Below are 26,565 nucleotides of genomic sequence, written 5' to 3'. Positions count from 1 at the left end.
TGCAGGAGGGCTCCCAGCACTCTAGGTGAGGGGAAAGGGGCTCCCTGCTGGAGCGTGGACTGGGATGGAGCTGGAGGATGAGGCAGATGGCCGGGGTTTGCTGGCAGGGAAGTCCTGTTTGTTTAATTAGTCACCAGACAGGCTGAGAGCTAAAAGCAAACTCCAAGTGTGGTGAGATGGACCATTTGCACTTGGTGTCTACCTGGTGATCCTCATCTCGTCATCCTGCAGTGGGATTGATGCTCCAGCACAGGGGACCAGCTGTTCCTGCTGATTTTGGGTGGCCTTTGGTTCCCCACTACTATTTCCCCCCAAAAGGGGCAGATTCAGACACGTGTAAAAGCAACCAAAGGATGCACAAACATGGAATTTTCCTTTCTCCAGCCCCCACCAGAGCACACAGCCACTTATAGGGGATGGATTTTTAAAGTAGCTCCAAGAGAGCTGGGAGGGACTTTGGAGAGACAGGACAAGGGGAATGGGTTCCACTGACCAAGGCCAGGGTCAGATGGGATAATGTGAAGGAATTCTTCCCTGGGAGGGTGGGCAGGCCCTGGCACAGGGTGCCCAGAGCAGCTGTGGCTGCCCCTGGATCCCTGGCAGTGTCCAAGGCCAGGCTGGACAGGGCTTGGAGCAGCCTGGGATAGTGAAGGTGTCCCTGCCATGGCAGGGTTTGGAATGAAATGAGCTTTAATATCTGTGATTCTGTGGCTCACTGGTGGAGGGGTTCAGCCCCCCCTTTGCCATGATCCCATCGTGTCTCCCTCCCAGACATGTCCTGACACCTGGGCACGTCTCCCAACTCTGAGCTTCCCTGTGCTCAGAGTGATGAGGACTGGGAGATGCTGCAAAGGCAGAATCAGGGAATCACAGAATTGTTAAAGTTGGAAAAGCCCTCTAAGATTGAAGGCAACCATTCCCCCAGTACTGCCAAGGCCACCACTGACCCTGTCCCCAAGTGCCACATCCACACGGCTTTTAAATCCCCCCAGGGATGGGGACTCCAGCCCTGCCCTGGGCAGAGGTGCCAGTGTCACTTGTTCCTGAGCATGGATCGGGTGTTTTGGGGACTCCTAAAGGGGCTCTGAGAGAGCTGGAGACGCTTTGGACAACAGCCTGGAGCGACAAGACAAGAAGAAATGGCTTAAAACTGACTGGTACTCCCACAAACGAAAAGCCCACAGATTAAAACACTTTACACCTCTATTTTTGCTTTATAAAATGTTTGATTATGTTCAGTATTTGATGCCTTCTTGCACACACTTGTGTTTTTTTCTCCACTATTTCCCTTCTTGTATATACATATTATTTCCATCCCTTGAAATGAGATGGAAATAAAAAAAATAAGAAAAAAAAGAAAGGAAATAAATGAGAAATGGGAAAGGGAAATAAAATCTGCACAGGAAATGATAACCCAAACAAATCCTGTCCCTGCACACTCGGCGCTTGTCGGGGTTAAATCCATGTATATTTAACACGTATATCTAATATGCCAAACTCTGAAAAAAAAAAAAAGTTTTAAAAATTACCATTAGGGGACGAGGCCACATTTAGCAGAGCCCAAAGCGGCGCTTTTCCCCCCAAAGCATCCCCCGCTGCCATTACCCCGCAGCCCACTAGAGGGTGGTTTCCTCCAGCGGGAGCCGGCCGCGGCGCAGGGAGGGAGGGAGGGAGGGAGGGGATCCGGAGTGTGTTTTCCAGCATTCCCCGGGCAGGAGGAGCGCCCAACATTCCCGGGGGGAGTGGCGGAGATGGAGGGGGGGACACGGAGGGGACACACGGGGGACGCGCGTCCCCCTCGGGCTCCCCCCTGCGCCGCGCGCCTCGCCCCGCCCACCCGGCGATGACGTCACCCGTATGCAAATGAGCGACATGGGGGAGCGGGGGCCCGGCGCGCGGCCGGGCTCAGTCTCGCGCCGCGGAGCGCGCGCGCGCCCCCCCCCCCCTTCCCCTCTTTCCCTTTTCCCTTTTCCCGCCTCCTTCCCTCGTTTCCCCCCCCTTCATCCCGTGGACATGGCACGGCCACCTTAAAGCGCCGCGCCGCCCCCTCCTCCCCCGATCGCCGGGGCCGCTATGAGTCAGGTGAGTGTGTTTTTGTACGGAGTGTGTGTGCGGGGGAGAACTTTTGGATGTTGCGGGGGGGAACTGTGCTGCAGTGGGCCGGGGGGGATTGTGCTGGGTGCTCCCCCCCCCATCCCAAATGGCGGTGCTGGATGTGGGGGGATCGCGGTGACGGTGGGGGAGTGGGAGGAAGGCAGCGGGCTGAGTGCGAGCCTTCCTCTCCATCCTCCTCGTCCTCCCGCAGCCCCCCTGACGCCCCCTCCTCTCTGTGTTCCAGGTGTGAAGCCCCCGCCGGGAGGAGGTCGTTCCCCTCGCTGGCTGCAGCCCTGACGCTGGGATTTTCCTTTTTTTGGCTTTTTTTTTTTTTTTTTTTTTTTTCGGCCCCACCACCTCCCTCCTTCCCTCCCTCGCTCCCTCCCTCCAGGAATCCAGCGCTGCACCGGAGCCAGAAGAGAGGGAGCAAAACCCAGCCCAGGCCGAGAGCCGCGTCCAGAAACCAAACCCGCCCTTCGCGTCGCAAAGGAGAATTTTTTTTTTTTAATCATTATTATTATTATTTTTATTTTTAATTCCCCTGACCCGAGCACGGTGGCGGCAGCAGGGAGGCTGTCCCGGTTATTTATTCTCTCCCCGCAGAGCTGTCCCTCCGGCTCACCATGATGTTCCGAGACCAGGTTGGCGTGCTGGCCGGGTGGTTCAAGGGCTGGAACGAGTGCGAGCAGACTGTTGCGCTGCTCTCCCTGCTCAAACGCGTCAGCCGGACCCAGGCTCGCTTCCTCCAGCTCTGCCTCGAGCATTCCCTGGCAGACTGCACCGAGCTCCACATCCTCGAAGGGGAGGCCAACAACCCCGGTGAGTGCTGGCGAGCCTTCTCGGGCGGTGCTCTAATGCCGTCGAAATTAACAAAAAAAAAAAAAAAAAAAAAAAAAAAATACACCCGAGAAACGGGTGCGGTTTGGGAGCCGGGGGGCTCCTCCAACTCGGTTCTCTGCTCGCGTTTTATTTTCCAAACGGGGTTTGGCTTATTTCAGTTTGGTTTTTCGCAGCAAACTACTCCGCTCCATGGCGTGGTGTAACTACGGTAGCATGAATGATTGGTGGTTTTTTTTTTTTTCCTTTCCCCCCCGTGCCCCCCCTTCCTCCTTCCATGCAGTTTCCTGTGAAATAAGTAAGTCAGGTCACGTAGAGTCTGGATTTTCTAGGCTTCTTTTGGGCAACGTGGCTTGCTTTGCTCTCTGCAACATGCAGAAGCAGCCCATCGCTACCTCAGACGAACTGTTATTGTATAAAGGTCTGGGCAACTGGGTTATCCTATTTTTTTTTTTTTTCCTGTTAAATGTGGCAATTCCTATTTCATCATTCAGATCCTGTTTGGACGCATTTTTTTTTCCTGCGGCTCTGAATACCCCCTTGTGTTTCAGCAGAGCTCTGAGAAAATATGAGTGGACTGTTTCATGTTACTGAGCGTGCAGGGTGCAGGACAGCAAATGTGCGTGGCTACCGAAAGTGTGTTTTTCTTTTATTTATTTGCCATTACAAGTTGCTCAACTCCTCCAAAGTAAATGGGAGTTGGGGCAGGATGGGAATGGCACAGGCGCCGTGCGAATTGCGCCGTGTGTTCCCGTGTTTATTTATGGGGGGTGTGTTACAGATGCGTGTGTTCCTAAGCGTGGATGTACACAGGGATGCGAGTTGCTTAAAGTAGAGTTTTTGTAACACAGAGGGCCAGCGGGGAAGGTGAAATGTCATTTAGTTGCGCAGTTCTGTTTCTCCAACACCTCTCAAAAAAAAAAAAAAAATCCCAAACCAAAAAAAATCCCATAAAAAGCAGAGCAAACACCCCAATTCCTAAGCACCAAGGCTGGAAGCTCTCGGGTGTCGGGCTGTGCGTGGCAGAGCGGTGCGGGGAGCGTTCCGTGATGGATGGATGGATGGAAATCCTGCGGCCGGATCCCGAACAGAGCCCCCGGTGTGGACGGGGCGGGAGGAATGCAGGGTCCTTCCTTCTCCAGCTGTTCCCTATTAGAGCACCGAGCCGGCAGGATTTGGCAGCTGCCTGCGCTGCCATTTGATGACAAGGTCCAGCGCAGCGCCGTGTTCCACCGAGGACGGATTTAAGTCCTCCTGCAGGAAGCCGAGCCTGGAGCTGCTCCGGCGCACAGGGAGCGGGGCTGGAATTGGCCGTTCCCTTATATAGCTCGCAGGAATGAGAGGGAGGAATGCTGCCGAGTGCGTCTGGGCGCAGTGCTGCTGCTGCTGCTTTTATAAACAGCTGAAGGGATGAACCTCATCCATCCCTTTGGGTGGGGAGGCCCCGGGGGGGGCCGGGAGGGAACACATTCTCCAAACTCGGCTGCTCCTGGATAAATCTGCAGCTTCCCGTGCCAGCTTCAGCACAGCTTTGCTGTGATTCCCTCTGCGAGTTGGTGTGAGCTATATATTTTTAATTTTATTATTTTTTTTATCAGCATCTCAGCTTTTCATTGTGGGTTTGGCAGTAGCTGTGTCCCCTCAGTTGGCCAGGGCATTGGAGGGGGGCGATTTGCCTCCTGCCATCAGGAAAGGCAAATTGTGAAGGAAAACAAGGTTCTGAAGAGGTCCTGGCCACAGAGTCACGTAGGGCCGCCTGTGTGGTGGCATTTTGTCAGCGTGAGGCTGGGTGCAGACCAGCCTTGGGCCCTTCCCATCTCCACTCGTGCGAGCAGTCCCTGCCTGCCCCTGTAATCCCGGTGACCTTGCTTGGCGCGAGGATTTCTCCTGCGTGCAGGGCTTGGCACCCAGCCCCTGCCTGGCCCTGGCTGCCTTGGTGGAGCTGCCTCAGCTCTCCCTGGCCTGCCTTCCAAAAGTGATCTCTTCCTCCAGGGCATTTGTAACTCCAGTGCCAAAACCTGGATCCACTGAGTTCCTCTTCCTCACTGAGCATCCCCTCTGCATGGCTTTCCCTTGGGATGGATGTGTCCATCCTGGCAGTCCTGTCGTAGTGCAGGGAAGGTTAGCTGAGATTTGTAACCAGGCTCAATTAGGAAATAGCTTTTAGTCTCCTGTGTTAGTGCTGCTTTCCTAAAACCACCTGTATTATTCCTTAAATCACTCCTGTTCCACGCCTGTCTGGCAGTCTGGCACTTGTCACTTGCTGGCAATGGAATCACACCAAGTCCTGAACAGCAGTGTTGTCATCAAACCTTGCATTACTCGTTACTCTTTGAATCCTGGTGTTTGCATTACTAATTTGGGCTCAATTCCTTCCCAGGCTGGGGCCTGAGGTGGCTCCTGGTACATTTTCCTGGTGTTTGCTGATTTGGAAATAGTGGCTCCCTGCTTGTAGGTGTCCCATTGTCATCCCTGGTGGGAGCTGTAGGGCAGGGGATGTTCCCTTTCCATGAAATCCACTGACTGGGAAGGGGTGTCACCAGCTCAATGGAGCTGCTGGGCTAATGTCCTGGAGCAGGTGTTGAAATTACACTGGGAGAACTGAGTTGTTTTGTAAGTGCAGGATGTGTTGCTTGTCCCAGCCCTGTGGGGAGATGGGAGAACTGGAATGTTACTCCTAGGTGTGATGGTCCTTAGGAGGAGGTGGCAGCCCTGCTGTGGTCCCTGGTGTATGGGCACTATCCTTGGAGCTCTTATCACCAGCAGCAGAGATCAGGAGGGTCCCAAAGGGAGCTCAGAGATCCTCCCTGCCTGGTGCTGCTGGGCTCGGAGCCCTCAGGTGTGTGCACCACGAGTGGAGGAAAACCCATCTCAGCAAAGGTGTCCAGGTTGTTTCTTGCCTGGTAGACTCAAGATGAGAGGCCTGATGAATGGCAAATATGATGGAAAAACTCAAGGAAGGACATTTTTAACTGGTTAACTGCCACAGAGAAGCAGGTATATTTAGTTTGGAGGAGTTCTATCTTGGTGGTTTTTTTTTTTTCCAAGTGTGAGGGTATTTTCATGATGACAGCCAAGCTGGGCTCATCAGTACTGCAAATCCCACATGGCTGTGCTGTGTACAGCTCTGTGTGACCCTCAGGAAGCCCTGAGGATCCTCCTGGTTCCATTATTCCCTGCCTAAGGGGTGGATGTAACCTTATTGCCAACCTCAGGTGTCTTGCAGGAAGCTGTGTTGATGTCTGGGGGCTGCAAGACCACCTGCAATCCATTGCTTGCTTAGAAAGGGAAAATGGGAGTGGAAAGCAAACATGGAAGGACATCTATAGATTCTTCATAAGGTGAAATGCACAGCTTGGGACTGTCCTACACAGTGGCTTCACTGAGCTTTAATGGTTTAAACTGGTGAAGAGTGTGGGTTGTTGCTAATTCAACTGGAGTGTGAGTGGCTTGGTCTGCTGAGAAGGAGGAGAATATGGAAACCATATTATCTGTGCACAGAAATAGAAAATTCAGGTATTGCACAGCACTGTTTAAAAGCCTGCTATAACTTCCTTCCTTCCTTCCATCCAGCCTGGCCTTGCTGGGCAGCTTCAGCCCCAGCTGCTCAGAGCCGTCAGGACACAGCGACCTCCTCTGAGCTTCCAGGAGAGGTCAGGCAGGAATGGGCTGGGAATGGGCCCTGTGCTGCTCCTGGGCACCCAGGGCTGCTGGGGGTGGCTGCTCTGTGGCTGCAGACCCAGTGTGGGGCTGTGTCCATGAAACGTGGGCATGGAGAGCAGAATCTGCCTTCATCCACTCCAGCGTCCCTCTGCGGTTTGTTCCCAGAGCAGTCCCACATCCCACCCCACCAGCCCTGGCTTCCTCGTTCCTGCAAGGTTGGCACAAGTGCCCAAAGACTCCTGTAGCTTCTCCAGGTGTCCAAACACCCACGTGCACTGATGGAAGCAGTGACAGCTTTGAACTCTTGGCCTTAAAGGACAACAAGCTTCCTCTGGCCTGTGCACAGGACATTCCCTGCTCCGTGTGTTAGGGCCAAAATCTTTATTTCATTTCAGCAGCTATCACAGGTATCATCAGGATGACCCAGATTCCTCATCCTGGGAAGGACTGGCCAAAGGAAGAGACAAGGGTTGCAGGGAGCTGTAATGTCTTTTAATAGACCAAGTGATGCAGCTGGAAAAAATGGCCAGGCCTGAAGGTGCACCAGCTCAAAGGAGGGCTTGTGTGCTTGTGGGTTTTTTTCCCAACTGTACCAGCTGGTCTATTAAAAGGTATTACATATTCCTGCAGACCTTGCTGTTATATCCTTAGCTCCCTGTGGCTCCAGCCCTGCATCTGTTGCTGCCACCCCAGCCAGAGTCTGTCTCCCAGCCCATCAGGAAGCTGCTACCCCTGCACTGTGCAAATTTTACACTTCATCCCCAGTGACCCCCACTGGTGGCAAATCATGCAGTGCCCAGTTTTGAGGGTGTTTCCCATTAAAAAAAAAAAAAATTTCTTGGCTTACAGTTGCATTGCAGTGCTGAGCTGTGGTTTGGGTGTCCTTGGGCAGTGTGAGGGCATTGCTGGGCTGTCACACAGTGGGACTGGAGGAGGGGGTGAGCAGCTTGGCCTGTGCTTGCTGGGTGTGATGGGGAATTCTGAGTGCAGGGCTGGACATCGGCATTGTGTGGTCAATTCCACTCATTTGTCTCTGCCTGGAGAGGGATGGGAGCAGCCCTGCCAGCTCTGCTCATTAAAGGTTAGCAGCTGGGACTCCTAAATGGAGAGATCACAGAATCACAGAAGGGACCTGAAAGCTCATCCTGTTGAAACCCCTCAGACGGGGACAGCTCAGAGTTCCATCCAGCCTGGCCTTGAGCACTCCCAGGGATGGGACAGCCCCAGCTCCTCTGGGTGACCTGGGCAAGCCTCAGATCTGAGCTGACACTTGCTTTTAACCTGCCTGCTGGTGCTTGACCTGCTGCCACACATCTTTCCCAGGTTTTGTTTGCAAACTTGAGTGCTACAAGCTCTCAGTGCTGGGATTTTTGGGAAATACCAAGGGTAGGGGTACAGAAGTACAGAGTGCTGTTAGCCAGGGGCTTTGAGCCAGGCTACACACCCAGTGTTCTCTTGTGATTCAAAGCTATTTTTATTTTTAGGGATGCTTTCCAGAGTGGCTGTGGGAAGCACTGCAGGCTGCAGGAAGGTCTGTGGTGTGGCATTACAAAGGTCCCCCTTTGCTGTCCCCCTCACCCCAGTGCTGGGACCTACAGGAGACTGTTCTGGCTGCACTTTGCTCTTCTGTGTTTTCCCCTATTTGTTTAAAACCTTTCCCTTGTCATTCCTGGCATGTGTCCCTTGCAGTAAGAGGAGTAAGGAGATACTCCTGTGCCTGCTCCCAGAACTTTGCCAGCATGAGTGACCAAGTCTCCTCCATTGGCAGAGCTTTAATGAAGGCCAGGTCTTCTGCATGGGGGGTGGCAGAGCTTGCCAGGGTGGTAATTTTTAGGCAGTAATGCTTGAAATGGGAAGGAACAAGTTAACTAATGGTAACAGCCTGTTTTGCTGCCTGGAGCATGGTGTGGTGCAAGAGGGTTGCTCATGGGTGGGCTGCCTTTTCCCAGAGACCTTCCCATACTTTGTGTCCTTTTAACCATTTTCTCAGGTAGTTCAGGGAGTGGCTCGATGCCAGGGTTAATGCCAGGGTTAATTTCCTCACTGACTTCAGTTGGGAAAAATCCCACTGTTGAAGTGCATGTGAAAGAGGCAGGGAAGCATTTCCTGCATCATCACAGACCTGAGCTGGAATTCTCTGCCTGGACCAGCTTGTTCCTTGATTCCTTCTGTGCACATATCTTGTATTTGTGCTTAGAAAAGCAGCAGAGCTGGAGTTCTTTCTCTCCTGCTGGAGTGGGAGCAGGGAGGATGCTGGTGGAGGAGAGGAAGCACACAGAGCATCACTATCAGGATATAGATTGATGGGAGAGGTCGAGGACAGCTTTAGATCAAGAGCTGAATAGGAACCAGCTGTAGAGCCATCAATTAAAATAATCTAGTTTGTGAATACACTTATCTGCAAACGAGATTAAAAGGATGAGTGGGGAAAGCGCTCTGCTCGCAGCTCACACTGCTGCTGGATCATCCCCTGCACAGTTCCCTCCTTTGGCGTGTTAGACCTCAAAATCTGAGCAAAGCTGCATGCCCGTTTCACCAATTACATATTTGCAATTAGGCCAGTTGGTTTTAAAGCAGCTGATGCTCCTGTCAGCTGAATTTTCCCACAGAGTTCCCCTGAAGCAATTGAAGTTTGTGGATCACAGTGGAAATTCCCATCTCCCTACTACAATTTCTCAAGCTTTGCCCTTTCTTTTTCTCATGCTCCACCAGAAAAGACCACCTTGGTTTCATTTGTGGCCCGTGAAAGCCACTTCTCACTGAGCTGGGAGTGATGTTTGCAATCAGTGGAACTGAAATAGTGATTAGTGTGAGCTCCAGCTTTATTTTAGGATGCATCCGTCAGTGCTTCGGCGCTCCGGCGTCGAGCTCGTGTCTCGTGTTACCACAGATGCCTGCTGGGGGAAAGGGCACCCCTGGCACTGCCAGTGCCCCCCAGCCCTGGTGGGCTCAGCAGAGAGGGGAGAAGCTGCTCTGCTGCAGGGCTGTGTTTTGGGGCTCCCTCCTGATGGCCCCAGTGTCCCCCTCGCTCCTTGCAGGGTGCCAGCTGAGGGCAGGAGCCCACACCAAGCACAGGTTGTTGTGTTTGGAGCCCTTTTTGCTTCCAAAAAGGCCCCAAGGGTGGTGGGATGAGCCATCACGTGAGCTGTGTGTTTGTGCAGATCTGCCTCTGAGTGTCCATGTGCCCTTTGTATTTCCCATTTCCACCAAACAAACAAGACCATTGCTATTTTACTAACTCCTGCTTACGTAAGAGCTGCTGAGGGATCTAAAAGAGGCTGCAGGTCTGATGCAAGGGATCCCCAGGCTAGCTTGTTCATCCCTTTTCCCTTCAGAAATGCTGTGTTTGTCCTCCCAGTGCTCTGGTCCTAGGAAGAGACACAGAGATTTGCAGAGGTCATTGCTGAGTGTGAGCTGGGCAGTGGCAAACAGCCAAGGCAGTGGCTTTCCATCTTGGCCCAGTAATTACAAATGAAGTTGAGGCTGGAGTGAGCAGATCCGTTCCCAGCTTCCTCTTCCACAGCAGATGCTTTAAGTGGAAGGGCAGGATCTCATCAAAGCAAGGCTGGGATCCTCTGCTGGAGAAGGTGCTGCTGGTGTTCTCTGGGAGGGGTTTGTGGGCAGAGGGAGTTGTGTTTCTGGCACAGCTGGGGGATGGCAAGCTGGATTTTCTGTGACCATGGGATGGTCTCATCCATGGCAGCAACTTGGTTTGCTCTGGTTCTGGGTGCTGAGCAGAAAATGAGCCTGCTCAGGGTGAGTGGGCCAGCTCCAGAGACAGAAACCCAGTTTCACAGAATCACAGAATCACTGGGTTGGGAGAGACCTTCGGGACCATGGAGTCCAACCCAGCCCCAACCCCTCAACTCAGCCCTGGCACCCAGTGCCACATCCAGGCTTTGTTAAACACACCCAGGGATGGGGACTGCACCACCTCCCTGGGCAGCCATTCCAGAACTTTATCCCCCTTTCTGTGAAAAACTTTTCCCTGATATCCAGCCTGTATTTCCCTTGGTGCAGCCTGAGGCTGTGCTTTATTCTGTACCTGGCTGTGTTTGGCAGTGCCTGAGCTTCTCCTGGCTCTCCATGCAGGAGACAAACACACCTGGCTGAAGCAGGAGGAGCTGTAAGTGAAGGATTTTCCAGCCCAGACTCACCCATCATGCCCCATTAAACGTGGTGTTTTATGGATGTATTTTCACACAGTGACTCCATGGCCTGGCTGTGTCAGGGGTTTTGGTGAAGGTGTCTGGATTTCAGCCTGCTTTCTGTGCTGGGCTCTGTGCAGGTGTGTGCTGCAGCCCCTCACTGAGGCTCCCTGGGCTCAGCACTCCTGCCTGTAGATTTCTGCTCTCTGAGCTGAACCCAGGGTACAAACCCTGTATTCTCTACCATTAACCCTGGCTGCTGCCCTTGGCGGGCCTCTCAGGGTGTTTGCAGTGCCTGAGCTGCAGTGCAAACACTTTCTTGTATTCTGTCAGAATAATCCACAGGGCAGGGAAAGGTGCTACCACAAATCCAGGGTCATTTTATGTTCAAGGTGGAAAACACAGATGGATGATGCTGTGATAGTTCTGTTGCACAAGGGCTGAGCCAGCTCCTTCCACAGCCCCTGCAAACCTTCCCTGTTACTTGCAGGAGCTGGATGTGGCCCAACTTGTTGAGCTATCATGCCTGGAGATGTTATTTTACTTAAAATAATGTTAATATTGTGACTGTCCTCTGCAGGATTCAGCAGCTCTGCTCCACTCTTTGCTCTCAACCAAGGCTGCCCTGCTTTAGAAGCGTGGGGTACTTCAAAAAGCTTCTCTTCTGTTACTGATCCTCACAAATAATTAATTCCAGATTGCCTTTTTTTTAATACAACTTGTTTCAGGCAAGCCACAAACCTGCCTTTCTTTTAACCAGTTAGTTCTCCTGCTCCTTGGCTGTGCTGTTGCCTGGTGGGGAACGGGCATGAGCTGTGTTTGGAGTTTTAATTGTTGTTATAAGAAGAAATCCAGTGGGTGGATAAAGCAGGGTTTAACCAGGTTTAGCCAGAAGCATCTTAAAACCCACTTTCCATGCTGCTGCATTTCTTTCTTTTTTTTTTTTTTTTTTCCCTGTGTTTTTAACCCTGAACATCACAGATCAGTTCTCTCTGTCACTGGGTTTTTCCTGTTGTCCCCTTTTCTCTGTCCCCCATCAGCAGTGGGAATTGAAGAAGGAAGAAACTGGGGAGAGAAATGTGGAGGGAAAACCCCACAACTTTTATTGTGGTGAGACTTGGCTGATCTGACATTTACAGGCAGAACATGTGTGTTTCTGCAGCGGCTGCAGTGTGTCCATACATTTTCCTGTTGGGATGTTCCTCTTGTTTCTCATGCAGCAAACATCAATGTGATTTTTCTGCCTTTTTTCTAACTGTTCCCCAGCGTGCTCAAGTTGCCACAGGGTCAGCTTGGTTCTGGGTAGGGTTTTTTCTAAAATCTTACACTTGCAAAGAAGTGGATTATTAAAAAAAAATACAAAGTCCCCTGGCTGTTTCCCTCCAGATAATGCAAACACAGATGAAATGTTGAGTTATAACTACCTGAGTGACCTTTTAAGATAAGAATTGTTATTGACTGGTGGTATTATGTTAAACTGATAAGAATTCTTTTTAGAAGAAGAGGAAAAAAAGCCCAACAAACCCTTCAGTAACCATAACAACTTACTCTGCAGTGCAGGGACAGCACACAGCTCCTTCCTGACACTGCTGTGGGGGCTTGAGGGTGGCACCTCAGGGATCCCATCCAGCAGCTCCTTGGGGGAACCTCCCAGAGCTCCAGGTTGTGCTGTGAGGGATGCCCGAGGTCACTTGGCTTCTCCTGCTGCTCTCAGCTCTCCAGTTTCCATCATTTGTAGGGAATTTCAGCTGGGGAGCTGTGCTGGGGCTCAGTCTGGTGCTGGGGGTTTGCCTGGGAGGGAGGGATGGGTGCTGGGAGCAGGAGGGATCAGAGATTTCCAGAATGGTTTGGGCTGGAAGAGACCTTAAAGCTCATCCCATTCCACCCCTGCCATGGCAGGGACACCTTCCACCATCCCAGGCTGCTCCCAGCCCTGCCCAGCCTGGCCTTGGACACTGCCAGGGATCCAGGGGCAGCCACAGCTGCTCTGGGCACCTCTCACCACCCTCCCAGCCAGGAATTCCTTCCCAAAATCCCATCCATCCCTGCCCTTCTGGCAGTGGGAAGCCATTGCTCCTTGTCCTGTCTCTCCATCCCTTGTCCAAAGCCCCTCTCCAGCTCTCTCACAGCTTTTATAGGCACTGGAAGGGTCTCTGGGCTCTCCCTGGAGCCTTCTCTTCTCCAGCTGAGCCAGGATGCTTTTGGAGGTCAGAGGAGGATGCTTTCAATGGTTTTTGCTTAAGGAATGAGGAATGAAGCAAGGAAATCCCATCTTTGCAGAGGCTGTGCTGGTGGGATCAGGGCAGCCCTTGGAGCCCTGTTGGGAACAGGACCCAGTCCCTGTGTCCTGGCAGAGGTGCCAGCTCCTGTTCCAGGTGATTGCAGTAGATCAGGAGTGTGATGGGTGCTTGGAGCCTTCCTTGGCCCAGCTGAGCCCCCTGGGCTGTGTTTGCATGTGCTGCCCCTGGGAATTCTGTCAGTTTAAGGCAGAATTTACACTTTGGTCACTTTCTGCTGTCAGGGGTTGTTAGTGAGACTGTTAGAGCTAAAGAAAATCTGCCAAGAGCAACTGGGATTTTTTATCACCTCCTTCCTTCCCATCTCCTTGCCTTTGTATGACCTGTCAAGGTTCCCAAATTTAATGGAAAATGAGCTCACAGCTCTCAGGTGGGGATGAGCCTAAAGGTGAACAAACAACAAACAGAGTGCAGAGACCCTAAAAAGAGAGAGGATAAGCCTGATAAAATACTCCAAATATTTTAGAATTAGGGATGAGGGGAAAACAATGCATTTGACTCCATAGCAGAGGAGGCAAAGGTGTGCAACTTTGTGTGTCTGCTCAGGAAATCAATTACTTAAACCTGCTGGGTTAGGAGTCATGGCAGCAGCAGGGAAGCTGTGCAAAGGTGTCTGCTTAGCCCCTGCTTGCCAACCTCTCCTCACATTCTTCTGGAGCAGCCAGTTGGATGCTGAGTGCTTTTTGTGGCCGATGTCAAGTCTCGGTCAGGCGGAGAGCCTTTATAAATAAAGGTGTCTGCTGGTATTCAGGCATATGTGGATAATAGCTGCTGTAATTCAGCTGTCCAGCCTGGCTTCCCAGCTTTTATAAATGACTGATCAGAGATTCCTGAGGATGAGGATTTAAAGGCATGGAGCTGCTGGAAGTGGTCTCTGTGCTGATAAGTTTAGCGAGTCTCTACCCCTGGGACAGGTGGCCAACACTGCACTCCCTCCACTGGTGTCCTGGGTTTATATTTCACACTAAGCAAATGTTGCATTAATAAAACTTGTGTTGTGGTTGGATGGCAGGGCTCTGCAGTCATTTTTTGCAAGCTGGGCTCGAATCTTTGAGTTTGTAATTTATTTTTTTCCCCTGTTATTTATGGGAGCCGGTAAACACTCGGAGATCTCTCTGGACGAGCCACAGCAGCTGGAGGATACTGGTTTCTCTATGGAGTGCAGGAATTTCATCAGAGGAGCTATTGTTCCTCTGTGTTCTCAGCATTTTGGCAACTGTTCTTTAGATTAACCCTACAGAAAGGGGAGGCTGCTCTCTGCTGGGTCTGAAATAATTACAAAAATGTGCGCAGATGCTTTTGCATTGTTAGAAAGCAACCCTGCTTGGTAGTGAGGAATGGTGTGGGATTAGGGAATGAAGAAGCCCAAGTTCTTTAAATCCCTCCTGAAGCCAGGCTGGATGTCAGCATTGATGTTCAGTTGGTTTCTGGTTTTCAGGTGGGAGTAATTGGTGTCTTCTGCCAGTGCCCCGAGCAGTCAGTAACGTCTCAGTGTGTGACAGCTGGGGTCCTGCCCAGCTGAGCTCCAGCAGAATCCATGGCCCTGGGCTGTGTTGGGTTTGCCTGGCAAGGTTTTGGTAGCAGGGTGGCTTCTGTGAGAAGACATCCACAGCTTCTGTGGGAAACCTGTGCTGAGACCTCAGCACCCTCACAGCCAAGAATTTATTCCCAATATCCCATCTAACCCTGCTGATAGCAAAGAACCCAGGTGATGAGTTATGGGGATGGCTTGAGACAGCCAGAGCAGTGCCAGTTTGGAGGGAGGGACAGCCTGGATGGAGCTTGGAGCTCCCTAGCATAGTGGAAGATGTCCCTGCCCTTGGCATGGGGTGGATCTGGATGGTCTTTAGGGTCCTTTCCAACCTAAACCATGCTGTGGTTGCTCACCCAGGAGCTGGTGTGGTCCCTGCATGGGACCCAGAGGAGAAACAAGCCCATGATTTGTGGCCAAGGGCTGCTGGAGCTCCTCACTCACCCTGCAGCAGCTTCTCCCTCTGCCAGTGCCTGCAGGGCTGGTTCAGCTCCCAGCTCTGTCAGTTGCCAGATCTGCAAAACATAACCAAATTCAGGGGGTTTTAAATCTTATGTGCCTATTTTGATTCAGTTTACCCGTACAATTACACTAATTTGCTTTATTACACGCAAAAAGATTAAAAATACATCTGGCAGAGAGGATTAAAAGCTGGTAATCTGGCTGCTAAGAAGCACAGGATGCTTTAGGATTTCCTTTCGAGGTGTGTGGAGCTCTGGAACAAGAGCAAATGTGATCCTTTGTAGTTGGAGTTTTCATAGGGAGAGCTCATTAAAGCTGGTGTGATTGTTTGAGTGAACGAGAAATGAATGAATTTAAAATGTAAGACTAAATCCTACCACATTAAAGGGGTAGTTGTGATTTAAGAGCTCGTTTTTGGTTTGGGTTTGAGTTTTTTTGTGTGTGTAAACCTGGAGCAATAGGGTTGTTTTACCTTTTAAGGGATTTAACAAGTCTCTCTTAATTTTCTTTTAATGTTGCAGAGCTTAAAAATAATGCAAGGTCAGGCTGAGCGTAACTAATTCCAGTGTGAAAGCAGAGGAAAGCCTTTTTCTCCAGAGACTCACAATTAGTGCAGCCTTTGAGAGGGATGGAGCAGGAAAAGAGGCTGCTGGAATCTTGATAAATAAAAATATCTGCTTGGAGATTCTTCCTTTTTCCTTGTAAAAGCCAAGGTTTAATTTAGTTTTGCTTGCTTTCACATGTACCCCAAGAGGTTTTGTGGCAGGTCAAGGTGTGGTGAAGGTGCCCTTGGATCTTTTGGGGGGCTGGCAAACCCCTCTGGAGGTTTTGAGTGTTTGTCACTTGGTTTAGCTGGGTTTACCCATGGCAGGGTCCCAAGGGTGCAGAGAGATTTTCTCTGAGCTCTGCTGCTCTGTCCCAGTTTGCTGCTGGGATTTTGGGGGGATCCCCCTTAGTGTCTCACAAAATCATTTTGTTGCACTATTAAGACTTGCTGTGGTGAGTGTTATCTTCATCATCTTGATGTGAAAAACCCCAAACTTGGCTATTTTCACACAGCTCTGGGTGTGCTGCCTGTTCTGTGTAACAAGAAGCCCAGAGCATTCTCCTGCTTTTCCTGCAGCAAGCCCAGAGCATTCCTGTGACAGAAACACACCTGGCTTTGGTCAGGCCACCCTTGGGGATGCCACAGCGTGTCCTGGCAGCTGTGCAGCCGTGACAGCAGCAAAGAGGTGTCACTGTGTCACCTCAGTGCTGCAGGGGATGCCCTGGGCCCCAGTGCCATCATCAGAGAGCTGCTTCCCTCCTTGTCCCTTCCCACACGTGTTCATTTTGCTTTCCAAGGCTGGACTGCTGCCACAGCCCGTGTGTGTCCCTTCTTTCTGTGCATTGTGGAGGTGCTGGGAGCTGTGACACTGTGGGGACACCTCGGGGAAGGGGAGTTCCCATGTCCTTGCTCCCCTTTCCCATCCCTTCCCTTGGCCACAGTCTGTTTCCATGGTGGTGGCAGTGGGTGTTTTATGCTGGGAGGACACTGAGGTCCCATTTCCTGCCAGCCTGTGGCTCTCGGGGAGTGCTGGGCTTGTCCCCCCGGTGCCAGGGATGCAGGGATGGTCCCTGTGGGTGTTGCTGTGTGGGATGGTGCAGCCAGCAGCCTGCCCTGCCCTCGGTGCCAGCTGGAGCCGTGCCCGCAGCCCAGCCCTCCCTGGGCATCACCTTCCTGCTGGCACAGCCACAGAAAAAGGGCTTTCCTCTCTCCATCCCCTACCTGCTGCAGCCCTGCTGGCCTGGGCAGGGACATGGGGCTCAGGGGATCTCTCCACAAACAGGATTTGGGCTGTTTTCCTCTCCCTCAAAATATCTGCACCCCCTGGTTTGCAGACACTGCCTTGCTCCGTTGAGGTTTGGGGTTTTTTGTTAACTCCTTACATGCCCTGGCTGATAAAATTTGGCCTGTTATAGTAGAAATCCCAGCATGTGCTGCCTTTTTTTTTTTTCTTTCTTTCCCCCAACAGAATCCATATGTTGCAACTTCGAGGAGAGAGGAAAGCAGCATTAACTTTTCATGTCTAGCATCGCTAATTTAAGGGGTGAGAAATTGGCCTGGGTCTGTTTTTTAAAGAACTGAGCATACACTGATAGTACCAGTGTTGGTACTGAATAACTTGCTAAGCTGAAGGGTGCAGCAATATCTAAAATTAAATCTGTTCTTAATTGCTGGGTTATAAATGGCAGCGTTTTCTCCAAATGGAATTAATTTATTATTTTTCATTTGCCGACACGAGTCTCGGCAGCACAAACCCAACATTTTGCATTAATACAATAATGAGGCACTTCCAAAAGGTGTGTTTGGCATTTGTAGCACACAGCACAATCTAACAAACCATAAACTATGTCAAAATACTCCTAAAGTGGTAATTAAAACTTTTTTTAAAAATGTAGAATAGATGAATACATTCCAAATTGTGACTTTTCAATGAAGCTCTTTCATAAAAAACATTGTTTCTTGCCAAAACAAATTCAAAGGCATTTTTGTAATTTCTGCTGGGGAAAGGAGGAGTGTTTATCCAGCCTTTCATGTTGGCTGGGCTTTTTGACTTTTATTTAAAACTTAAAAAAAAAAAAAAGGCAGTGTAAAAAAAGAAGTATTTTTGTCTGAGTGTGCATTAAGAAATCTCACTCCTGTCCTCTCTGGAGCAACATGCAATGAAGGCTGGAGTAGAGTGTGCTTTGGGGTGCAAGGCTGTCTTTGGCATCCCATCTGAAATTCAGTGGTGATGGGATCCCTGGTTGTATTTGGGGCAGACACAGACCCCAAAGTGTTTTCCTGGGCTGGGGGATCCCATTGGTGGCTCTGCCTTTGGAGAGGAGAACCCCAGTGGGTGCTGGGCATGGGAATGGGGTTCCCCTGGCATCCACCCAGTGCACAGAGCAAAACTGCTCGAGGTATTTATAGCTTTTCCTCCTGATTTTTATTTTGTAATTTGAATTTTGGATGTGTTTTTGACAGCTTTTACCTGCTGAGTCACCATCCATCCTCACGCACGGGAGCTGCTCCTGACGTACTGAATCCCCGAGCAGGCTTGAGCAGCCATCATTTAAAAAGGAATCCTCTCAAGGAACTGGGCTTTTTCCCCCCTCTTTTTTCCCCTCATGTCACAGCTGCTTTCCCTACTGTGTGCTTGCTCTGTTACACGAGGCTGGTGTTTTATAGATGTGATCCCTTCACATTGCTCAGGATGGCTTTGCCATTTATCACATCCCACCACCACGTATCCTGTGGAGGAGCTTGGTGTGCAGGCAGATAACAGAGCAGCTTGTGGAGATATCTGTGTCTGATCCTGCCCTGAGCACCCTGAGATGGGTGTTTCTGGTGGTGAGCCACAACTTGAGCACAAACTCATTCCTGTAGCTTCACTTTATTGATGCAATTCCCTTCTTGTGCTGCAGCACATTGCTGTTACTTCTGGTGGGTGGGAAGGGACAGTTGGTCTTTCCAAGAGTAATCTCAGCATCCAGGTCAGTTTTCTTTCCCATTTACCAGGTTCAGGTGGCAGGTGTGTTTATAGCTGGTTTTGCAGTGCTTGCTCTGCATCACTTGCTTGCAGACAGCCAGACTGCAGCAGCCAGCTCTCCAGAAAGTGCTTGGGAAGACTTTGGATGTGTGCAAGGACACTCATTTAGGGTATTGAAGCACTTTCTGCCCCAAAAATGCATCCCAGATTTGCTTTGCTTTATTATCTCTAATTTTGTGCATTGGATGGTAAATGGCAAGAACATTGTTGGCTCCTTCCTGTTTCTGTATCCTCACACTCCTCCAGTGTTGATGCTGCAGATGGAGAATTACAGCAATGGTTTGGTGGAAGGGACCTGAAAAATCATCTCATTCCCACCCTGTACCATGGGCAGGGATGCCTTCCACTATCCCAGGTTGCTCCAAGCCCCATCCAGTCTGTCCTGGGACACTTCCAGAGATCCAGCAACAGCCACAGCTCCTCTGGGCACCCTGTGCCAGGGCCTCCCCACCCTCACACAGAGGAATTTCTTCCTGATGCTTCACGGTGTGCACAGCTGTTCTGCCTGGATGGTGTATTCCTTATTTTGTGGGTGCTCCCACCTTCCTCCTTCCTGGGGAATTTGCTGCAGAAATGAAGTGTTCAGTCTATTTATAAATTTCAGTCTCTTTATTAATCCATCTGTATATTTATTAACCCTCCAAGTGGTTGCATTTCACTCTAATCCAGCTGCTTGTGGGACGTTAATCTTTGTGAAAGTCTATTTTAGTTTTCTCCTGATAGTTCAGCCTGCTGTCATCCTGTGGGGTAAATCCTCCCCTAGGAAGGAGGAATGGAGGCTGTTTAAGGAGGAGCAATTTGTGAGGGAACAGCTGGAGCTGAAACTGAAGCCAGGTTTGGGAGGAGGAGGCTGGGAAGGAGTTATTTCAGGGCATGGTTTGCCTGGCCACATTGGTCTTGGCCATGGAGGTGTCCACCCACTCCTTTGGGTTTGATCAGCTCTAGTTTTGGCACTTTGTTTAATATGTGGCCCATTTTTTCTATAATTGAGCTTCTCCTGCCTTGGGGACATGCTGTATTGGTCAGCCAGTAAATCCTTGCCCTCACATTCAGCAGGGCAGCCCAGGCTCCTGTGGAACCCATCCCTGGAGGTTCTCAGCATCCCTGGAGGTTCTCAGCATCCCTGGAAGTGTTCAAGGGTTCATTCCCACGACTGGATGTGGCACTCAGGGCTCTGGTCTGCTTGAGAAGATTGTGACAGTCACCTCTGAGATCACTGAGAGTCTTTTCCAACCATTCTGTGATTCTGGGAGTGAACCCCATGGCAAATATTTGCCTCTTGTCCTTCCCCCTGCAGTTTGTCAAGGGGACACAGGAGATGAGAAGCTTTGTACTTTGTGCTGCTGTAAAATCTCAATGAGTAATTCAATAATGAGCAGCTATCAGTTCATTGCTTTCATATTAAGGAGAAATCCTGTGCTTTTAAAGCCTTTTTATAAAGATTGGGTTGTGAGGTAATTTCTAATCTTGCACGACTAGCGGGTACTTGAACATAAGGCTTCCTTTTATCATTGCAGTCTCTTTTGTTAGAGCAATCATCAGCATATGGTTTTGGAGGATTTAACATCTCAGACACATGGTGACACTCTCCTTGTCTTCTCTGCACATGCAAATCTAAAAATGGCCCTTTTTGGGTTTTTTTTTAAAGTCTCCAGGATGCTTATGAGTACTTGGAACTAGAAAAGAAAACAAAAGGGCCACAAACGCCAACAGGTTTTGTAAAAGGTTTCTAAAAATGCAACTTCTTGAGGAGAACACGTGTGTCTGGGCTATAACATAGAACTTGTTGACATGTTTTGCTAAATTTGCTCAGGTTTTTTTTTATTTTAGCAGTTGGGAAAAGCTTGTAAAACTGGGGAATGTGTGCAGTGGTTTTCCCTCCTTTCTTAGCACTGCTGCTTCTTGTTGTGCTCTCCTGAGGCTGACTTGTGGGTGGGTCCCAAATCATCTTCTTGGCATCTTGTGGGGATCCTGTGCACCCAGCCTGGGCACAGCTTCTTCCATCCTGCATCTCTCTGCTTGTGTAGGATGGAGATTTGGTAACTGTGGGTTTTCCTTTCCTCCCTGTCAGCCCCCACAGGGACCAGAGGACAAGGCCAGGGATGAGGGAACAGGGATGCTGCAGCCCCTCTTCTCTCAGGCTTTGGGTGCTTTTGGCAGGGTGGAAACACTAAATCTCATTAGGGGTGTGTTTAGGGAAATCAGGGCTATGGTGGCATGGGCTGTGCATCCTCACTCCTGAGCAAAAAGGGTTTGTGCTTCTAGGAAAAGCCTTCAGGGTTGTGGGATGGAACTGGACATTTGGGGCTGGAGCTGCTGCAGTTCTCCTCTCTCTGTCCAAAGGATTTTGGGTTCCTCTTAACTATCCAATAGAGGGTGAACTGAACTGTGCAATATTCCAACTGTTTTTTGAAAAAAAACAGCTTTTTTACAAAAGCTGGGGTTTTTTTGTTAAAAATAATAAAAGAATCTGGCTTCCTCTCAGATGTTCCTATGGCTGGTGATGTCTGGAAATGAGGATGGAGAAGGAGAGGAAATCCTGCTTGGGGCTGAAGGACAGTGTTGTGTCCCTGGTGCCAGAGCCAGGCACTGGAGCATGGCCAGGGCTCACTCAGGGCTCACTGTGGCCACTCATTTCTCAGCTCTGGCCATTCTCCCATCAAGGTAGAAGCCACAGCAATATCTCACTTTATTGTGTTGCCACGAGAGAGGAAGCATTTTCTGTCTCAAATTAACAGCTGGAGCTCGGACTTGGAGCAACCTGGTGTAGACAAAGAAAGAATTGGAGCTGGTCTTTATGGTCCCTTCCAACTCAAACCATTCTGGGATTCTTGGATTCTTTTTTTTCCAGTGCACCACCTGTTCTGTGCATTTATTTCTTTCTTCTATGCATTTATTTCTTTCTTCTGTGCATTTATTTCTTTCCTCTGTGCATTTATTTCTTCTTATTGGTCCCTGTGCCAGCCAAGATTCCTGTGGGAGGTTCCCCACTGACATCCCAGAGTGTCAGGGTGCATCAGCCTCAGTCAAGGGGTTTTTCTGACAGGGGGACCCCACCTCTCCTCCTTTTCCTCAGCTGAGGGATCCCCTCTGGCTCTGACCTGGAGTCTTTTGGGGACCCTTCAGGAGAGCATCAGGCCTTGTGCAGTCAGGAGGGGTGGTTGAATCCCAGCTTCCATCTCTGGAAGAATTCCAGGGGTGTGTAGATGTGAGGCCACAGTTCTGTGGTGGCTGTGCCAGTGTTGGGTCTCGGGTCTTTCCCAGCCTGAGCTGTTGCTCAGTTCCAGTCTGGAAGTGGGATGGAAGGGAATTTGGGGTGTCTGAGAAGGTGCCTGCCCACCCAGGCTTGCTGTGAGATGGCTCCAAGGGGAGCCTGTGCCCATTGTGGGATCCCTCATACCCCAGACTAGGAGCTGATGTCCCTAATCCAGGCCTCTTGGAGCTGCTGCTGTGCTGGTTTCAGCAGGAAAATGGGAATGTGGGCACTGTCTGGTGGGTGCAGAGCTGCTCCCCACATCCAGGACTGTGAGAGAAGCTGAAGGGGAGAGTGGGGATGTGTTCCCTTCCTCCTCTGGCACACACACACATCCCAGAGGCTTGCCTGCTGTTTCAAAGCTGCTCTCTGGCTGTTTTAAATTCAGGAGCTGGCTCCTGCAGGCCCAGGATAAGTGGCTGTGCCCTGGGGCAGGAATGGGACAGGACATCTGCAGTGACTGCAGCTGCTCCTCTTGCTGCTCCTCCCACCAGATCTGCTGCCCTGTGCATTTCCCCCTCACCTGTGACATCTCCTGAGTCATCAGCAACTGCAGGACCTGGGAGAGATATTCTGATCCTGGGGGAAGAGATAAGGTGGTGAGAGCAGCTCTTGCAGGGTCTCAATCTCTGTGCCCCACATCTCTGCATCCCAGATACCCAACCTTGTCCTGTCCTTGCATTCAGATGCTAAAACCTGATTTTCTGGGCTCAAAAATCACATTGGTATGGGCTTGGACAGCACACAGCTCCTGCCTGGGCAGGCACAGGTTGGAGTCAGAGCATCAGCATCTGACTTGATGCTTGACCTTTTGTGTGCTCCCTGTTGCAAACACACTTCTCTGCAGGTGTGGGGGAAAGAATTTAGAAATCTGTAGGGGCTGTGCTGAAGGCAGCCCTGGTGGGATGGATCCATCCTGCTGGGATGGTTTCATCTTTTGCCCAGGTTTGTTTCTTGCTCCTCTCCTCCCTCTGTAAGAGGAGCTGGGAAGGTGAATGATTTCACTCTGAGGCCTTTGGATGGAAAATGCTGCAGTAAAACACAAAGTGTGGTTGAGCTCAGGGCTGCACAGCACTGGGATGGTGCCTCTTAACCTGCATGAGAAATGTGCTGGTGGCTTCCAGTGTGGCTTTACAGGGCAGCTGGAAGGGTAAATGTAGGAAGAATATTCAGTCTCCAGCTCTCAAAGCAAAGCCTTGCCTTTCCCATCCTTCTCCATCGGAGTCCTCATCATGGACTAAACCATCCAATCATTTTAAACTGACTGGGGCAGGTTTCAATGAGATTTTAGGAAGGAATTCTTTGCTCTGAGGGTGGGCAGGCCCTGGCACAGGGTGCCCAGAGCAGCTGTGGCTGCCCCTGGATCCCTGCAAGTGTTTCAGACCAGCTTGGACAGGGCTTGGAGCAGCCTGGGACAGCTGAAGGTGCTCCTGCCATGGCAGGGGTGGAATGAGATGCTCATTAGGGTCCCTTCCAACCCAAACCACCCTGGGGTTCTGTGGTCACACATTACACATCCCTGCTCAGGAAATGCATCTGAAGGCTCTTTATTTTTCCTTATCTGACTGTCAGAGAGGATTGCAGCTCTTCATCAGGAGCCCTGGCTCCCCTCCTGTCATCAGGCAGCTTTAAGTAGAAGGAAAGTTTCTTTGGTTAGAAAAGAAAATCAATAAAGCTCCACCTGAATTTTTCTGAGTTATTTTCTTTTTGGTCAAGAATAGCTTGGAAATCAGAGCTGAGGTGTCTGAGCTGAGCACAGTAATTTATTTGGACCGACTATAATAATTTATTTTGAGCACACTGCAGAAGCAGGAGGCTGCAGTGGCTTTGCCACCCTTCATGTGAGTAAAGGAGGGAGAGATGAGAGTGGGATTTCTGCTTTGGGGGGTGCCTGATGTGGCCACCTTGGCCAAAAACTGTGAGTCCCCTGTTCATGTTGCAGATGTGGATAGAGGGGGAGATGCTCTGCAGACCCCTCTGCCCTGAGGTTTCCTTACAAAAGGCTTGGAACAGCTTCTTGGCAGAGGTGGGAATTTGTTCCTGTAGGAACAGGGCTCTCCTTAACAGGGGATCTTTGAAAATAAATGTGTATGTTTTAGGTCTGGAAAATACTTTAGTATCCTTAGATCCTCCAGCCAGAAGGGAGCATGCTGGTCTCTGCTCTGGCCAGACAATTGCTCTCCCTCATTGCTGTAGCTGAGCTCCTGCTTTCTGGGTGAGCTGGATTTGATTTTTGGCATTTCCCATCAGCTCCCTGAAATGGGGTCAGCTCTTGCCTGCTGCTCTTTGCAGTGGGTGTTGTGCTCCCGTGGCTGGAAATCCTCCCTTCCCTGCCCACCCTGGTGCCTGTCAGTGTCACTGCAGGGATTTATGCAGGGGTGAAGGCAGATGCTCAGCACTGAGTGGGAGGCTGATTCCTGCATGTTCTGCTCTCCCCATCCCTTCTCCACCCCCACGAAGGGGCAGTGATGGGTGGCAGCATCCCCTCTCCCTGCCTGTTCCCAGTGGGTCCCATCTGCATCCTGAGGAGGGAGGATCAGGAGCTGGGGTGTCCCCATGGAGCACACCAGGCACTCCAGCCAGGGCCAGTGGCTTCCCTGTGCCAGGTTGGGTGATAAAGGCCCCCTTGTTAGTGCACATTGCCTTGAGCTGTGTTTCCACAGCTTTGCCTCTGTTTGCTGAGAGTTTTCAGACGTGTAATTCCACCGGATCTGGCTGCTTACGGAGAGGGCTGGATTATTTGTGTTTCACAAATAAGGCCAGAAAACACAAGGGCTGGAGCACTGAAAGGCAGCTCTGCATCACTCCTGGTGGGGTTTCTTTTTTGGTGCCACTCCCCTGCCTTTTCATTTTTAAAATTTATTTCTAGCCATAGACCCCCTTTTCTCTGGCCCACGTGCTCCCTGTTATCCGTGTTCTCTCCTGTTCCCTTAAACTGTTCATGGCTCCATAGCTGGATTGTTTCCTTCTGGAAGAGAGTTTTACCTGGACTCCCTACTCCCCTTTCACTTGGAGGGTTCTTTTTCCTATTTCCTTTTAATTTTTTTTTTCTTTCATATGGTAAAACTTTACTTTGAGAAGAGCTGGGATTATGTATAATGAGACCTGCCTTGAGGAAAGAAGTGATCTGTGGTGAGCCTGGGATGCAGGAACATCCTTTGGCAAACCCTTTCCTGGTGTGGTTGTGAGATTGGTAAACCTGCTCCTGTCTCAGTGAACTTTTGTGTTCCCAACTCTCCTTTTTGTCCTGCTGGCCATAAAACCATTGGAGGGGCTGGCTGACGCTGGCACCTGTGTGAGCTGGCAGCTCTGCATCCATCTGTCCTCACAGGGCACAGCATCTCTCCCTCACCTCCAGGGGAGCCCTTGGGAAAGCAGCTCTGTGCAGGTAAAGGAGCAGTTTGGTTAATTAGAGCTCTCTGGACCTTTTCCAGCTGGATTCCCAGGGAAGCAGGGACAGCTTGTGTCCTCGAGCCAGGCACCTGGACCACGGCTCCAAGGCTCATACCCAGACACTGCAGGGATGTTCAGGCTCTGCAGGGGGAGAAATAAACCCTAGAGGCTGTTTTCTCATGAAAAGGTTTGTAATGATCCCCTTGTGGTCCAGCCTGTCCTTAAAGCACCTTGCAGGAGCAATTAAAGCAGTGCTGGTACAGCCATATGTTCGTGTGAACACGGAGGTGTCGCTTCCATCAGCACAAGTGTTTGGAGGAACATCTGTGAAGGGGTGGGAGGGATTTCCCAATTTCCCAGGCCATCAGCACAGCAAGTCCTGTTCCTGTCAGACCTATGTGTGGTCTCCAGAGCTCCTCCTGTGGGGCCATCTCAGGGAGATGCTGCTCAAAAGGATTTTTAAAAAAGAGATTTTTGCCATCTGCACGGCTGCTCAGGGCAGTCTGCAGGACAGCCAAGGTGCACAGAGCAGCAGGGCCTGTCCCTCAGCCAGGGAGCCTTGGTTTTCCTGAGCTGGAAAGAATTGCTCTGGATAAACTCTGTAAAGTCTGGGTTTGTGTCGTGGTGGAGTCGGGGAACAGACACCCGTTGTTTTGTGGAGCTGTGGATGAAAACCTGACAGCTTTCCTTTGGTTCTGCTGGAGGGGGCTGGTGGCTGGGGATGGCCCAAGGTGTGAGCAGCATGGAGCTGGTGATATTTTAGGGCCAGGAAGGTGATAAAAGGGCTGGAGAGCATCTCCTGTTAGGAAAGACAGAGGTTTAGGACTGTTCAGCCTGGAGAGGAGAAGGCTCCAGGGAGAGCTCAGAGCCCCTGGCAGGGCCTGAAGGGGCTCCAGGAGAGCTGCAGAGGGACTGGGGACAAGGGATGGAGGGACAGGAGCCAGGGAATGGCTCCCAGTGCCAGAGGGCAGGGATGGGTGGGAGATGGGAATTGGGAATTCCTGGCTGTGAGGGTGGGCAGGCCCTGGCACAGGGTGCCCAGAGCAGCTGTGGCTGTCCCTGGATCCCTGGCAGTGCCCAAGGCCAGGCTGGACAGGGCTTGGAGCAGCCTGGGACAGTGGAAGGTGTCCCTGCCATGCCAGGGGGTGGAATGAGAAAGCATCAGGTTCCTTCCAACCCAAACCATTCCAGGATTCTCTGTTGTATTTACCTGCTCTGTGTCCTGAGTCTCTGGGGCACTGGGTGCTGAAATTGGGGAGCTGAAGGTGGGCTGTGTGTGCCTTGTCCCTCTGCTGCCATTCCATGTGCTTGC

General features: G+C 50.9%; 1 protein-coding gene across 3 annotated transcripts in view; it reads left to right on the top strand.

The window, feature by feature from the left end:
• Positions 1 to 1,951: 1,951 nt before the first annotated feature.
• The window catches only part of SAMD4A (sterile alpha motif domain containing 4A), a 103,698-nt gene continuing 79,084 nt past the window's right edge, over positions 1,952 to 26,565 (top strand). For all 3 annotated transcript variants that reach the window (XR_009114579.1, XM_058026317.1, XM_058026316.1), the window contains exons 1-2: positions 1,952 to 2,082; positions 2,339 to 2,913. Coding sequence is in view for 2 of the 3 variants with exons in the window: in XM_058026317.1 (XP_057882300.1) it covers positions 2,718 to 2,913 (196 nt within the window). In the remaining variant the exon portion in view is untranslated. The remainder of the gene's footprint in view (positions 2,083 to 2,338; positions 2,914 to 26,565) is intronic.

The sequence above is a fragment of the Melospiza georgiana genome, chromosome 6 (genome assembly GCF_028018845.1).
Source record: "Melospiza georgiana isolate bMelGeo1 chromosome 6, bMelGeo1.pri, whole genome shotgun sequence".
Taxonomy (NCBI): Eukaryota; Metazoa; Chordata; class Aves; order Passeriformes; family Passerellidae; genus Melospiza; species Melospiza georgiana.
The sequence above is the reverse complement of the archived record's forward strand: the minus strand, read 5'-3'. Positions and strand labels throughout refer to the sequence as shown.